The sequence below is a fragment of the Spodoptera frugiperda genome, chromosome 10 (genome assembly GCF_023101765.2).
Source record: "Spodoptera frugiperda isolate SF20-4 chromosome 10, AGI-APGP_CSIRO_Sfru_2.0, whole genome shotgun sequence".
NCBI classification, from domain to species: domain Eukaryota; kingdom Metazoa; phylum Arthropoda; class Insecta; order Lepidoptera; family Noctuidae; genus Spodoptera; species Spodoptera frugiperda.
The window spans coordinates 6,046,333-6,060,512 of record NC_064221.1 but is presented as its reverse complement, the minus strand read 5'-3'; the positions used below and the strand labels follow the sequence as shown (position 1 = coordinate 6,060,512).

The window sequence follows — 14,180 nt, the reverse complement described above, 5'->3', positions numbered from 1 at the left end:
TGCTCACCAAATATATTTTTCTAATATACAATCTATGAGAGAGATGCGAATTTTATCAAATTTTAAAGCACAATACAATTTTATTGACTTTGCCTTGGACATCAATCAAAAACCCGGAATAAAGACAACTTTTAGAATTTGATTACCATAAGTAAAATATTCTCAATTTGACATGACTGTATTGTGACAGCTGTCACGATGACATAAGTCTCTATTGCCATTACATAAAAAAACTGGCGACGTTAATTTAATCCATTATCGTTGATATTACTATTAAATAGAAAAAAATATTAATTATTATGTTATCGACTCACTCACGTAACTATTTGACGAGGAACTTGACTAGTTTCAAGCCATGCTTTTTTTTTGAGACTTTTCTCGCCTTGGGCGAGGCGAGAGGAAGTGTCAGACTCTTACTGACTAAAAACCACCCCGTTCCTACTCCTGCTTTTCGAACCGGAGCCCCGGTAATTCAAGCCATGCTAGAGACTCATATTACTACTCACGAAAGTTATAATAAAAAATATTAATTAATTAAAACTGTGGCTTACCTTAGTGTTAAGTGTGTGCGTAGAGAAGAATGAGCATAGAAGAACAAATGCTGACAGCCAATGGGCCGACACGTACGGCGTCGACTCCATAGTGATTCTGTAACAAAAAGAAAACAAAACATTATGATTGCATCTTTCTACATTTTGTTCAAATAGGTATGGGGAATAAAACACTTTTAGGTATTTGTATCGGTAAATGAAATACGTAACACTATGTTTCTTAGAAGGTGAAATGACTAATCATTTTCATAATATAAACTTCGGTGTGCTACCTTTTCTTATTTGATTACAAGGGAAGCTTTCAAAAAGCGTCTAGCTTTCTGAGGATAAAGACTGGGCAGTGTGTGATTTTTACTACATCACCACAAAACCAATCCGGTGGCTACCCCCAGCACCTATAAGGGGCACTGGGTCTTCTAATACATACCTATGAAAAGTTTGGAGAGCTAAAAGTCATTGATACTAAGTCAATCTAATAATAATTAGTTTGACTATGCATAGTTGCAGATGCAGATTAAAAAGATAAACCTTGATGATGAAAGTTAACGACATTAAGGCAACTCTTCACTAGCTTCAACCAAAAATGGTCTTTCCTAAGACGGACTAATGTCCTAAAATGCTTTAATTAAATTAATAGATTAAATAATACAAAATTGAAACGAGTCACGGTTCAATGTCAGTATAACACGTAAAAGGAATGATTTCAACACTTTTTTTCTTTTATAAAATATATTTTAAAGCATGTTTTATATGCAGTTTATATTTGCATTATTTAGAAAGGTGATGTTGATTAGAGCTGCATCTAATGAAAGGTCACGTGGATTTAATATTAATCAAATTACGTAGATATTATGTATTTCACAATTAAATTCTTACATGTGTGATATAACTGCACACCTATTTTAACTGACTTCAAAAATGGAGGTAATCAGTTTGACATATGAGTATTTGTGTATGTATGTATGGATGTTTGTGCGTGACTATATCACATTTGGCTGAACCGATTTTGATGCTGTTTTCGTTTTCAGAATTAGAAGATTTCAGGGAAACTCACATAAAAAAATTAAGGCAATAAAGAAAATTGAAGGCGGCATCTTTTTTCATCCCTTTTTTATAAAAAAGTGTATTATTTTTATTATCATTAATAGATGTAAATGTACCTACTTATTTTCAATGAGGCATTTTACATCAGTAATGTGGATTGATTAAGTTGTATGCCACGCTCACGTAACCGTTCGTGTTGATGCTCATAACTATGGGTCCCTGTTATAGCTTGAAACTAGTCCAGTCACCTCGTTACATGAGTAAACCGTACACCCTAATTAATTTAATATATCTCACGACATTTTATAATAAGTGTACACAGAAGTTAAGTCACCATACACATTAATTTCCTTATGGTAAGGGTTGTCACTTTTCCTTGCACAAATTCTCAGTACGGAGTTAAGATCAAGAGATTATTCTTATCTTGAGATCGCCGCCTGTGTAGCAAATTACAGTGTTTGTAGGTATTTGTGTCCTTAAGCCGTACAAACGTGGTTTATCTTAATTTCAGCACAATTTAGGAAGTCTTATTCGCCGGAGGACTAATTGAGCAACGCGATACAGAATTTGTTGCGAAAATTAATTGTAAATGTAGATATGTGTTTTGATAACAGTTTCAATAGTACATTTTTTTAAATTTTGGTAAAGATTAGTAGCAAATATAGTATTTGAAAGACAGTTAGTCTGTAGTTTTCGAATCGTTAGTTTAATGTTTGAAATTAAGATATGTTTTTCACTATTATTTTTTTGTCCAATAGTCCTTTTTATATAGGATGAGCCATGGAATAGAAAAAGCATTGGCGACATTGGTGACAAGTGAGCATACGGATTACCTATTGGTAAGAGTGTATTACCAGCCTTATAAAAATATAATACATTTACTCCTTAATACAATATTTATTTTGAGAGACATGTCCTCATCATATTTCACGCCAGTACACATCAGCAACATGTCCTACAACACGTAGTCGTTGCTCAAACTGTTGCATGTACGAGTAAAACAATGGTTAAGGCAGTTGTCCCACCAACGGCGAGTGAACGACTAACTATCGGCTATTTTCTTGCTCAAGAAACGTACAATAGATATACTTTCCGTGTAAACAAAAGAGATGCATATACAAATAGTTGATCGCTGACTGTTCACACTGCCGGCGAGTGCTCGCTTCACTTGTTTGTTTTTGTTTTCACTCGTTTCTAGTTCTAGCTCTACTCGTTACTCGTTCATCGTTGCCGGTGGGACAACTGCCTTATATTACAGTAACAAATTCCGTATTGCGCAGTAATAAAGGCATTTTGTACCGAAAAATGTAATCCTTAAGAAATTCTGTATTTCATACTGTGTCGCGTCGTGTTACACGTTATCAACAAATGTAGACACAGCTTTATATTATCCAACCAGTTTACCATAGTCTCGCTTTGTATGGTCGTTCCGTATATTCATAGGTCAGTTTATATTGGTTTTGTTAACTGAGTACTATAAGTATAGGTACTGAGTTTTTTTTTTAAGATCAGTATCTTTAAATTTTATTACATAAATTTGCTGAGCACGTGCCTTCGTCTGGTACCGAGTGTTAATATGACTGTGAGGGTTTTTCCAAAAAACAAAACTTCGTAAGTGCGGGTCTGCGGACGGCGAGTAAGGGTAGCTCGCCGCCCGACAACAACCAGACCCGTGCGTATGGCGCGTCGCGTTCCGCGCGCGCCTCAAAGAGCCAGACCACCACAGATGGGGCCCAGTTGGGCTGATGCCTGATCCGGAGCTGCGGACAACGTAAAAGGTTACCGGGGCTCCGGCTCAAAGCAGGAGAAGGAACGGGGTGGTTTTTAGTCAGTAAGAGTCTGACACTCCCTCCCGCCTCACCCAAGGCGGGAGAAGTCATTGGATGATTTTCCCCCTCAAAAAAAAAAAAAAAAAAAAGCCAGTAATACATATAAGTTATGTTTGTTAACTAGCTTCTGTCAATGACTTCGCCCGCGGTCACGTCAGAAAAAGTCCTATGTGTTATTCCAGACTATAATATACGACTGTTCCAAATTTCATCCCGATCCCTTCAGCTATTTTGACGTGATTGATTAAAAAACATATCCATAAACGCACAAACATCCGCATTTATAATATTAGTAAGATAAGACTAGCTTTATATGGAAATCAAGACAATAAGAAATTCAATTAAAACAGAAAATTAAAAAAAAAAAATAAACAATTCTCACAGTGACCCAAATAAGTAACTACCCATAACTGTCAAAAAACAAAGAACATTCACTAACAAGCCGCCATCTTTATTTTCCCAGTAATACTTGTAAAAAAGGAGGATTTATATAATTGCCGTGAAGTTGGCGTCAAGTCGGGCAGATTGACACATCAAGTGTCATGCGATCGGAAGTGAGCGGCGATTGCACGCAGCGATGGCGACCTTAGCTCCATCTTGATAGCTTTCAACGCGTCCCCTCTATAAATTCAGGCCTCAGATTTTATTTTAGATACGAAAGGATTAATTAATGTTTGATCTTATTACATTGTAGTAATAGATTTCAAGTTAGAATGACAATAGACCAAGTAAATTGTTCGTAATGTGTGTCATGTAATAAATGTGTTATTTCTTGAACTCAAATGTAACTGTGATTTAATGGAGTTTGGGTTATAGGATCATTTTTATATCATAACGAAAGTTCGATTTCAGCCAGGGTCTAAAGTTTAAAGGGTTTAAAGTTGCCTGCGTAAAAAATATGTCTAGAAAACTAGCCTAAAAAAATCCCATCAAATATCAAAAACTCCCACGCCCCCAATCCATAATAAATCCATTAAACCAAAATACGTGACAGGAAACAATCCTTTTAAGCAACCAAAGTACTAGACAACATAGTACAATGCCAAACAGAGAATATAGTTAGTTAGTGAGTGTGTTAAAGGCCCATTAGCCGAACATTACTGGCCATATTATTATCATAACGATAATTAAAATGTAATTAATTCATGTGAACATAATCACGTATAATGTTTTCCCCATAGGAAGTCTTGTTAATGGTGATGGGACTATGATGGGGGATTTTCAAGGGAAACCAGGTTGTAATGTGAATTACTCATGTTGAGGAAGAAATGTTGGATGAAAACTGTCTTTGTGTGGAGTGAGAAGGAGATTAGGGATGGAAGTAGCAAAAGAAAAAGGGATCGCACGGAGCAACTCTTTGCGTGATCCACAAATTTTTGTTTCGGGTTTGGGTGTCATGTGTATGAGAACTTGTATGTTTAAACGCACACACGACACAGAAGAAAATACTAGTGTTGGAGCAAAGTTTAAAAAAATATAAAGTGAAACCCAAATGGATTCACAGGTTTTTTTCACACATGACATATGAAAACCTTCTGGCATATTGCGAACCAGAAGATTGTAAAGATAAACAAATTTATTTTTCTCATCCAGTCCGTAAAATACAAATATTTCACATGAAGACGAATCGTTTTCACAGTTCAGTTAATTAAAAAACAAAACAAATAAGGGCATAGATTAAAAATTAAACATTTTGCCGCCAACAGAGGGCCATAAACAAACAAAAAGCAGCGCCTGAGGTCAACGCACGGGCTCAGAAGGACAATGTCTTTTCTGAGAAGCGGACGCCGCGAAATATTAATAAAGCTCCTTTCGTGGCCGGGACGTGTTTCCGCATTGGCTAACCGGTTTACAACAGGTGAAAATAAAGCAATGCTTACTGTATACATAATATTGTTATTGTGCACTTATTAATTAAATCATTTGCAAACAATGTTCAAGACCACCATCATTAACGTTTCGATTGGAGCGAAAAGTGACAGCTGTCAAAGTTTGAAAACAGAACGGTGTTCGTTTTTTTTTTCTTATTTTTCTTTAGATTTTTTTTGAAGTTAGCTTGCAGCCTGTATCATGATATTATTCTAACATTTTTATTCTTTAAGTATAATTTCAGAACTTATTTTTTATGATCCTTTTTGATCAGTAGTTTCCAAAATTGTAGCAGACAGGTTGGTAACATGATGACGTCATCCGATGCAGGTGCTTTCGGTATTACACGTAAAACCTCCTTTTCATTTAAGCGCGCTAATTAGTGTTTTACTGATAGCAAGGTTTCAATGTCCTGTATAACGAGCCTCAGGCATTAGCGCTCTACCTAATTATGATGTGATTTTACAAAAGTTGTTCTTATGTTGCATGAATGAATTTTATTACAGCTTGCTTTTTATAAACGAATGGTTACTACTTTACTGGTTGTCGGCTTAAAAACGGAATGATTTAAGGTTGATTTTCCACATTTTCACGAAATTGTGGGAAACTAACACACCCAATAAACCTTCACCCTTTCCACTCAATTCGGTATCGGAAACTGAACTTGAATATTTAGTCAGTAGCTACTTACTTGAATATGAACACTCTGTACATGATACAGTTCAGTTCAAAAATAAACCAACTCATATTCCCAAGCAGTCAAATACAAACATTCTGCTCTACCCATCCCAACACACAACAACACCTTACGAACAAAAAAACTATTAATTTTAAAATGATTTACGTCATCTCATGGCCTTTTATTACATTCATTCACCTTTAGAAAATTTCACAAGATTCGCTTTACCGAAGCGAGGCGAACACAAAAAACTAAAATAATACTTTAATATGACATGCGCAAGTCATAAATTAATTTATAATGGTGTATTTTATCATAAAAATTGGACATCACAATATGGCGACGAGTCCTCGTGTCGTATTTAAGTATATAAGTGTAGGTAAATGTGTTCATGGACTTGTCATCGTAAATCTTTCTTAGTTCATTCTTTCTCCGCATAATATAATATCGGAAGATTTAGAGAAATTTTAAAAGCAATTTTCTAAATAAAAAAAATTACTGATGGGATTTTCGTACAGTAAAGTTAATAAGTAACTAAATACAGTTTGGAGGAATTAACCCCTTCCCAATTGCCGATTCAATTGGGAAGGGGGGGGGGGGGAACAACCCTTAAATTCCTAATCCCCAAAAGATCGGCAACACTTTTGTAACGCCTTTAATGTTTCTGGTGTCCATGGGCGGCGGTGATTGCTTAACATCAGGTGATCCGTCTACTCGTTTACCAACATAAGTAGTAAAAAAATAAAGATATCAGAGTAGGAATAATACATATGTCATCACCATTTTCAGGTGATATAGGTTTATTTTACTCTACCTACGCCTTTACCTAAGAACGAACAAAACTGCGAACGAAAAGCAAGCCATTAATAAAATCTCTCATCCCTTCGACACATGTAAAAAAAGAATCATTATATAAAAAAAACACTACAAGAAACAAGTAGCATCGTAAATAAAAAAACAGAATGGATGCTACCACAGAGTATAAATCAAATTCAATACCGTTCGTTCAATTACTTGCGTGTTTAGCACCAAAAACTATTGCACCAAGCTTCAATGGACGTAAATTATTTTCAGTTTTATTGTTCTCTTGTAATATTTGACCGTAATATTTATTCATATACGTTTTACAACTTATATTTTAGGTCCAGTTTATTTTTCTCAGTAGTAGCACGGAGTATGGAATTGTGCCTAGTATATGGCAATAGGTGCACCCCTATTACATGGGACTTATAACACAAATGGTGAAAAGTGTGTGTACTTACATTGTACAGTGACATTACGTACCGTAATGTGTACCTCTGCCTACATCTTTGGTAATACAAGGAGTAAATACGAACGTATTTCTTCTTTAGATTTAAGTCCTTAAATCATGTTTTGTCTGTGCAACAAGTCTGCTAAATATCAATCTAGAAATTACGACGTTTTACCTCTGAACTTAGTCTTAAGTCTATCAATTCTACCTAATTGTTAAGCTTTAGCTTTGATATTGTTTAGCAATATTTATAATGATTTATCCTTGAAAAAACTAATTCTTATTCCAAAAAAAAACGATTTAATTTGTCATCCTAAAATGGAGTTAGTTAAACATCGATACAAAATCAAATCCATATAGGTGCAAAGACCCCACCCAAAATAATAATATAAATTACACATTTCAACACAAACCAAAATAAAATAAATCAATAAATTTATTCGCCAAGAAATTACTTGGAAAACGTCACAGGAACACAGTACCCTTAGTATGAGTTTGCTTTACGTTGAACGAAAATGAAACGAGAGCGTGTTCGGCGCTCTGATTCGGCTACAAATATACCAACCAATCAGCGCGCCGAATGCGTTCTCGTTTCAATATCGTTAAACGTAAAACAAACCTATGTAGTTTCTTGCTCGTTCTTTGCTATAGGAATCTACACTTTGGAACGAGCAAATAGCTTCACTAGAGGACTGACCGACAGACAGACATTTGGTTTTCTTTATATTGTAATATTTGCTTTGATGTTCAAAAGTGCCTTCGAAATAAATAATTTTGACTTTGATTTTGACTTTGAAACTCGTACTAAGCCCACAGAGCACTTACCATTTATCGTAAAACAGTAACATTTTGACACAGATGTGTATGCGCTGTTAAGGAGTAACCATTGAGTTTTATCGCTATAGTGCATTGTCTATGGTTGCGAAACTTTAAGTGTTTATGAGTAGTGCAAGTACTCACGAGATTGTACAACATAGTGAGGCGTGTATGTTTTGTGCAATGGCGGTGAAAACCTTTGAAAGATTTTTCTTTGTAAATGTTTTTTTAGATCATTTTGTTATTCTGAGGGAGGCATATTTATTTTTTTACGCAACTAGCAAAGCCGGTGAACTCTGTTTCGCCACCAATGATTTTTCCTATTTCCCTGCTTTTGTCTTGAATTTTTTGCTATAAACCCTTCCAACGAATGCAAAACCGTGGAAATCGGTTCGTGCGTTCTGGAGTTATAGCGGCAGGAAAGAAAACCCGACTAATTACACACACAAAGGCTTAATTTACACTATATTCCCCTGTAATTTTTAGGTAATAGTTACTAAATACTAGATTTTTATTACAAAGACACTAGGATATTAAATAGCAGTAAAGATAAACGGTATCTACAAATTGATCAAACGAGAACAAAGAACGCTTAAAACATAAGATTTATTTCGAAATTCTAATAACTTTTGTTCATCTAAAATTGAGTAATCATTAGCTTATCAAACCTCTCAATCAATGTGTCAGTTGTATTGATTTACAATTTTATAAATACTTAATATGTTTTATTATAATCAACATGCACAATACGCATTCACACTATTATTAGTAGACATTATTAATTGATATTTTTAATATTACAAAACATACAGCTATGCAAATGACAGACACGCGTCCACAGATAAAATATTTCGTTACAACGTTCTAAAAATAAACAGTTGCGTTTCGTAGCAATGGCCACAAAGAATTGAGGAAATCGTCTCTTGATAATTACATAATTATTTTATGTTTGTTTTGTTTTAATTAATTAAGTAAACCGCCTTGAGTTTTTGGGGGAATCGATATAATGGTAGGTTATTTATTGGTATCTATAATTCTTATATTATATTTACTTCCAATGCATTAGTGGAAAATTATTATTTTAAATATTATGTCATACGAAGCTGTCAAAATTGTTTTTGACAGCGCCCTTACGTCAAGTGTAGTTGTAAAGATTAAATTACTAATGGCAGTTTATAAAAAAAAATGTTATTAATCACTGTCGGATTAATACCAGTAGCTTTACTACTAGTAGTACCGGCTTTTTTCTTGTGACTAAGCTAAGTAAAATATTACACAGAGTTCTAAAAAACATAATATACACTATTCTTAATTAAAGTGTAATTCGAACCGTTTCATTTGGTACCTTTTTTTTAGGGGAAAACATCATCTACTTTCTTCTCCCGCCTTAGGTGAGGTGACTAAAACTACCTGCTTACTGCTTTAAGCCCCGGTAAACTGTTACGTTGTCCGCTGCTCCGAATTAATTTTGAACCTTAAAGTCCTGTATATAATAGAATCAGCCGTTACTATACTTTGGAAATCCATTCTACACAAAAAATACGATATTTTTTTAGTTTTTTTTTCCGCATATAGTAATAATAGGACTGAGGATGTATATAGGAAGCCATATAAAAGGAAGTCACAAACTGATATGAAATAGTGTGTAACGTCATACTTTACTCATTTGGCGACTTCCTGAATATATTTCTAAGATTTTTGCACTATTAATAGTCGTGACTGCGTCGATTGTGGCGATAGATCAACTTCCCAGTAAAAGATAAAACCGGACAAAGCTTTGTTTTGGTCCCAATCTTTGAAATTTTTGGCTAGTTACTGTCTACGGATATAAAGGGACATAGACGTATTGATGTAATTAAACTGAACTAACAACTCCCTATGCAAGGGACTCCTAACATAACTGTAGTGGGTGTCACATTTAACCTTATTGCTACGGAGCCCTACCTACCCCGTCGGACATTAAAAGCCGCCATGTTATAGACACCACTGACTGACACCATTATTCCTACAATCACGTAAAACAAAATATCATGCTCTAAAATACTTATAACTAAGTATAAGCACCAACAATTCGGCTTCAGAAATCGTCACCAAATTAGAGAGACCTACAAAAATAAAAGAAACGCGTTACAAAATTACAAAATAATATTGCATAGAACGTGTGAACCGTCTGTCTGTTACGACATTACACATAAAATGTCCGATTTTACGAAATACACAATTTGGCTGGTGCTGGCAGACGAGACGATTGTCTTTGCCTTATGTCACGTTATGGCGGGAGGAAGATAATTATTTGTTATCTGTGGTGCGTGTTTATTGGCGGGCTGAGCATATTTTCTTTGATTTATTTACACCTTTGACTCCTCTGGTGTTGCGGATGGGCGGCGCTGATCGCTTACCATCAGGAGACCCGTATGCTCGATTACAGTCCATTCCATTAAAAAAATCTTTGTTTTGCTTTTGAAAAGACTAATTACGTATTTAAACGTTTACCTAGTTATAAATCTAAAATGTATATGAATAATAGAAGATTTACATTATTTCATTTTCGACATTTTGATACTAAAACAGTTGCATTAAAACTTCAGCATTTTTCTTCAAAGTTTTAAATAAAAATAGGTACTAATGTATTTAATTCTTTATTGTAGTAATTTATACACTCAATGAGCGCCAATTAACATTAACATTTTGACAAAAAGAGATTAGAATGTCATCAGGTCATCGCTTACATACTTATATTTAAGCAACATCTTTTGCATCTGACATTTTATAAAAAAAATATTTATTTTGTTTCAACTTCTAAAGTTGAACTACCTACTTACCTGAAGTAATAATAAAATAGGTACCTATGTATTCAAACTAAGTTTTTCACCTATTCATAGTCTAAATAACATCAACATAGTCATTAATCATATTTTTTCTAAATAAAATTCGCAATAAAAATAACTACTAACAATTATAAAGCATATATGGAATTGAGAAGTGTGTGAATAATTTAAAGAATGTTTTACAAGGGAGGAAAATATTTTAATTACAGTAATTAAGCATAGTTGAGATGACTGAGAAAAGTATATTTGTCAGATCTCATTTTTATTTTATATGTAAGATTTAGGAATACCTTAGGTTAGATGACTATTTCAGTCTTTGTTATTATCTAGGTCTCAATTCTGTAATAGACTACCTAATTTAATTAAACTTTAACTTATTAATTACTAGCCTTCTGCCTGTGACTTTGTCTGCCTTTCTCAATAGGTAGGATTACATGTATGCACATGGAATCATGGTTGTAGGGTTGTACATTAGGAGAAGTGAGTAGAAGGTCTAAATGAAGTGATTGTAATTGCCGATTTGACCAATCTGTCTCTATCTTTACATTACTATTCATTATTGTGCACTCACTACCTATTCCATAATCATTTTAAAAATTTCATCCAAAGAAGTCTAGTCTCGAAGAAATCACCTTGTGTAATAAGACCACCCATTGTACTCAAACAGGGTACTTAAGTGACTATTTTTTTATGTTTATGTCTGTCTTTAAGATTATTTTAAAACATTAAATACGTATTTTTTCCTTTCCGTCATCATCTCTATTACTATTACAATGTACACGAATTTTATGTATGTGCTATAAAGTATTTCATTATTTTATTTTGTAAAGATAAAAGGTACTTATAAGATAAACAAATAAACAAATTTATTTTTAAATGATCCATTATCTCTAACGAGATACATAGACTACGCATTACGCAAACTACATAACACGATCGGTTAAGTAATAACATTACGCTCAAGTATATAAGAGAAAAGAAAGTTAATTACCCATTGTGCTTCATTTGTTTTTGTTACTGCATTACTTTTTTACTCATATTTTCTTCTTATGAGATATGTAATACTACTTCCTAAACTCCTTAAGCGTTACCTAAGGTACGACTTCACTCGTTATTGAAATAGTGGGTCTCAGAAAATTGGGTGTAGGTAAGTACTAGCTTCAATAATCGGACTAGCATTATCATTGATTATCGCTTTCAAACATACATAATCTCACGCCCATCTCGATACGCCAATGGTAATAGAGAATTCCTGACTCCGTGACACTACTGAGAAATTTTCAAAACACCGAAAAAAGCCCAGTGACTTTGTCCGAACCGGGAATCGAACCCGAGACCCCTTGCCCGGCAGTCACACTTGACACATTTACCTTGATTTTATCGTACTGTTTCAGTTGCGCAAAAACGAATTATCGCAGTCGTTTATTTCTGTTAAAATCCATTTCCCGTATTAAATTAAATAAAAAAATCTGTCACCTAATTAAGAATGAAACACTTCAGTAACATGGCGGCCATATTTGTTCATGGTTGTCATCGGGACATTCTCCGCTAATTGGGGCCCGAGATAAAACCTCTTTGGCGGCTGACGGAACGACAACCAGCATTAAGTATGTGCTTTCCTTTGACGATTATTTATTCGAGATTAAAAAATATATATCTCCGTTCATTGACCTTTCAAGGAAGTTAAAGGATGCCGAGGAATGAATTTATTGCGATAAATGGATTTAAGAACAGGTGTGCTTCAGAAATGAGGGTGAAAGGTTCCGCAAGATTAAAAAAATAAGCTTTCGTAATTTTAAGTTGTGTAATAAAAAGTAATTATTATATTATCGGATTACTCACGTAACTGTTTGACGGAGAACTCGACTAGTTTCAAGGCATGATAGGGGATAATATTCATGAGCAGCATTCCGACTGTCGTGCTGCTACTCAATGCTATAATTTAGTATGTTCACAAAAGTTAAAATGAAAAAAGAGATATTTATTTATTTGTGACGACATGTTAATTCTGACAATTGTTAAATAGCCAAATTCTTTGAAATAATTTCAATGCTTCGCGAAGGTAAAAGGGAATGGCACAAAAACACAAAGAATTTAGTTTTCATGACATTCCCCAAAATAAAATCAACACAAAACTCAAGTCTACCTAAAAGCCAACTGTCTTTGACAAACCTTTTATACAAAGAAAGTTCGGTTCGCAATGCTCTCATACGGAACCCAAAAGAAACGTTGTCATTGTTTAAGAGCAATTAGCGATACGCCGCGTGTTCAAAACGTTATTGAAACGATACGAAAACGTGTTTGTTGAAAGATATTCTTACAATTTGTGTGTTAATTTTAAATAAACCGTTTTATTATCTGATTGTACAAGTCTGATGCTGGCAGGAACAAGGAGTCTTATTTTAAAAGTATGATTGTATAATGTTGCATTTTTGATGAAAAAAGAAGAAGGTATTCACCTAGACTGTTTACAATATTTAGCTGTTTTTATGGTATAAGCTGATAACAAACAGACGAATCACCTAATGGTACGCAATCGCCGCCGCCCATGGACACTTGAAACACCAGAAACGTTACAAGTGCGTTGGCGGCCTTTTGGGGTTAGAAATTTAAGGGTTGTTGGGGAATCGGGTATTGGGAAGATTGGAAAGGAAGGTAATTTGGCCTCTGGTAAAGATAATAGGTGTAATTGTGTATTTTTTTTAAATCTATAGTTATTTCATTTTTTACTTTATCTAGGTATCGCTTAAAATACATATATTATAAGTATTTTAGCATCTTAGCTCTATTACGTTATTCACAGACCTTAAACAGAAAAAATAAGCGGGTCAATGCAATCCATATTTATTTAATTCAAGAAGCATTTGTTAAGAATACACACAACACACTCTATAATTGAATTAATACATGATTACCAAACGAAATCATAGTTCACATAAATTGCATAGCAGTAGTCGAAACCTAATGACCACTCGTATAATATTATTATCAAATCAAATAACATATTATTGCAAATGCACCTGACACTATGTTCTATGTTCACAAATAGAATGTTAGTGCAAAAGGTTCATTCAACTTTATCAATCATCGTTCATTTGCAATAGACGAAGTTTTAATAAACAAAACACGATCTCGAGTTGTTAAAAGCAAAAACAATGTAACCAAGAATTGTATTGTGAATGCGATTGTAAAAGAGTAAGTAACCCATGGAGTTTCTTGCTAGTTGTTCTCTATAGGAATCTACGCTTTGGAACGAGCAAATGGCTTCACTAGAGGACAGACGGATAGATAGATATTTTTAATATCCTTCGT

The 14,180-nt window shown here is 34.2% G+C and overlaps 1 protein-coding gene across 6 annotated transcripts in view; it reads right to left on the bottom strand.

Moving 5' to 3' along the window:
- Positions 1 to 14,180, bottom strand: part of LOC118277092 (A disintegrin and metalloproteinase with thrombospondin motifs 16) — a 155,931-nt gene that overhangs the window by 87,946 nt on the left and 53,805 nt on the right. For all 6 annotated transcript variants that reach the window (XM_035595762.2, XM_035595760.2, XM_035595761.2 and 3 more), the window contains exon 2: positions 552 to 648. In XM_035595762.2, the coding sequence (XP_035451655.2) occupies positions 552 to 641 (90 nt within the window). In that variant the 5' untranslated portion in view covers positions 642 to 648. The remainder of the gene's footprint in view (positions 1 to 551; positions 649 to 14,180) is intronic.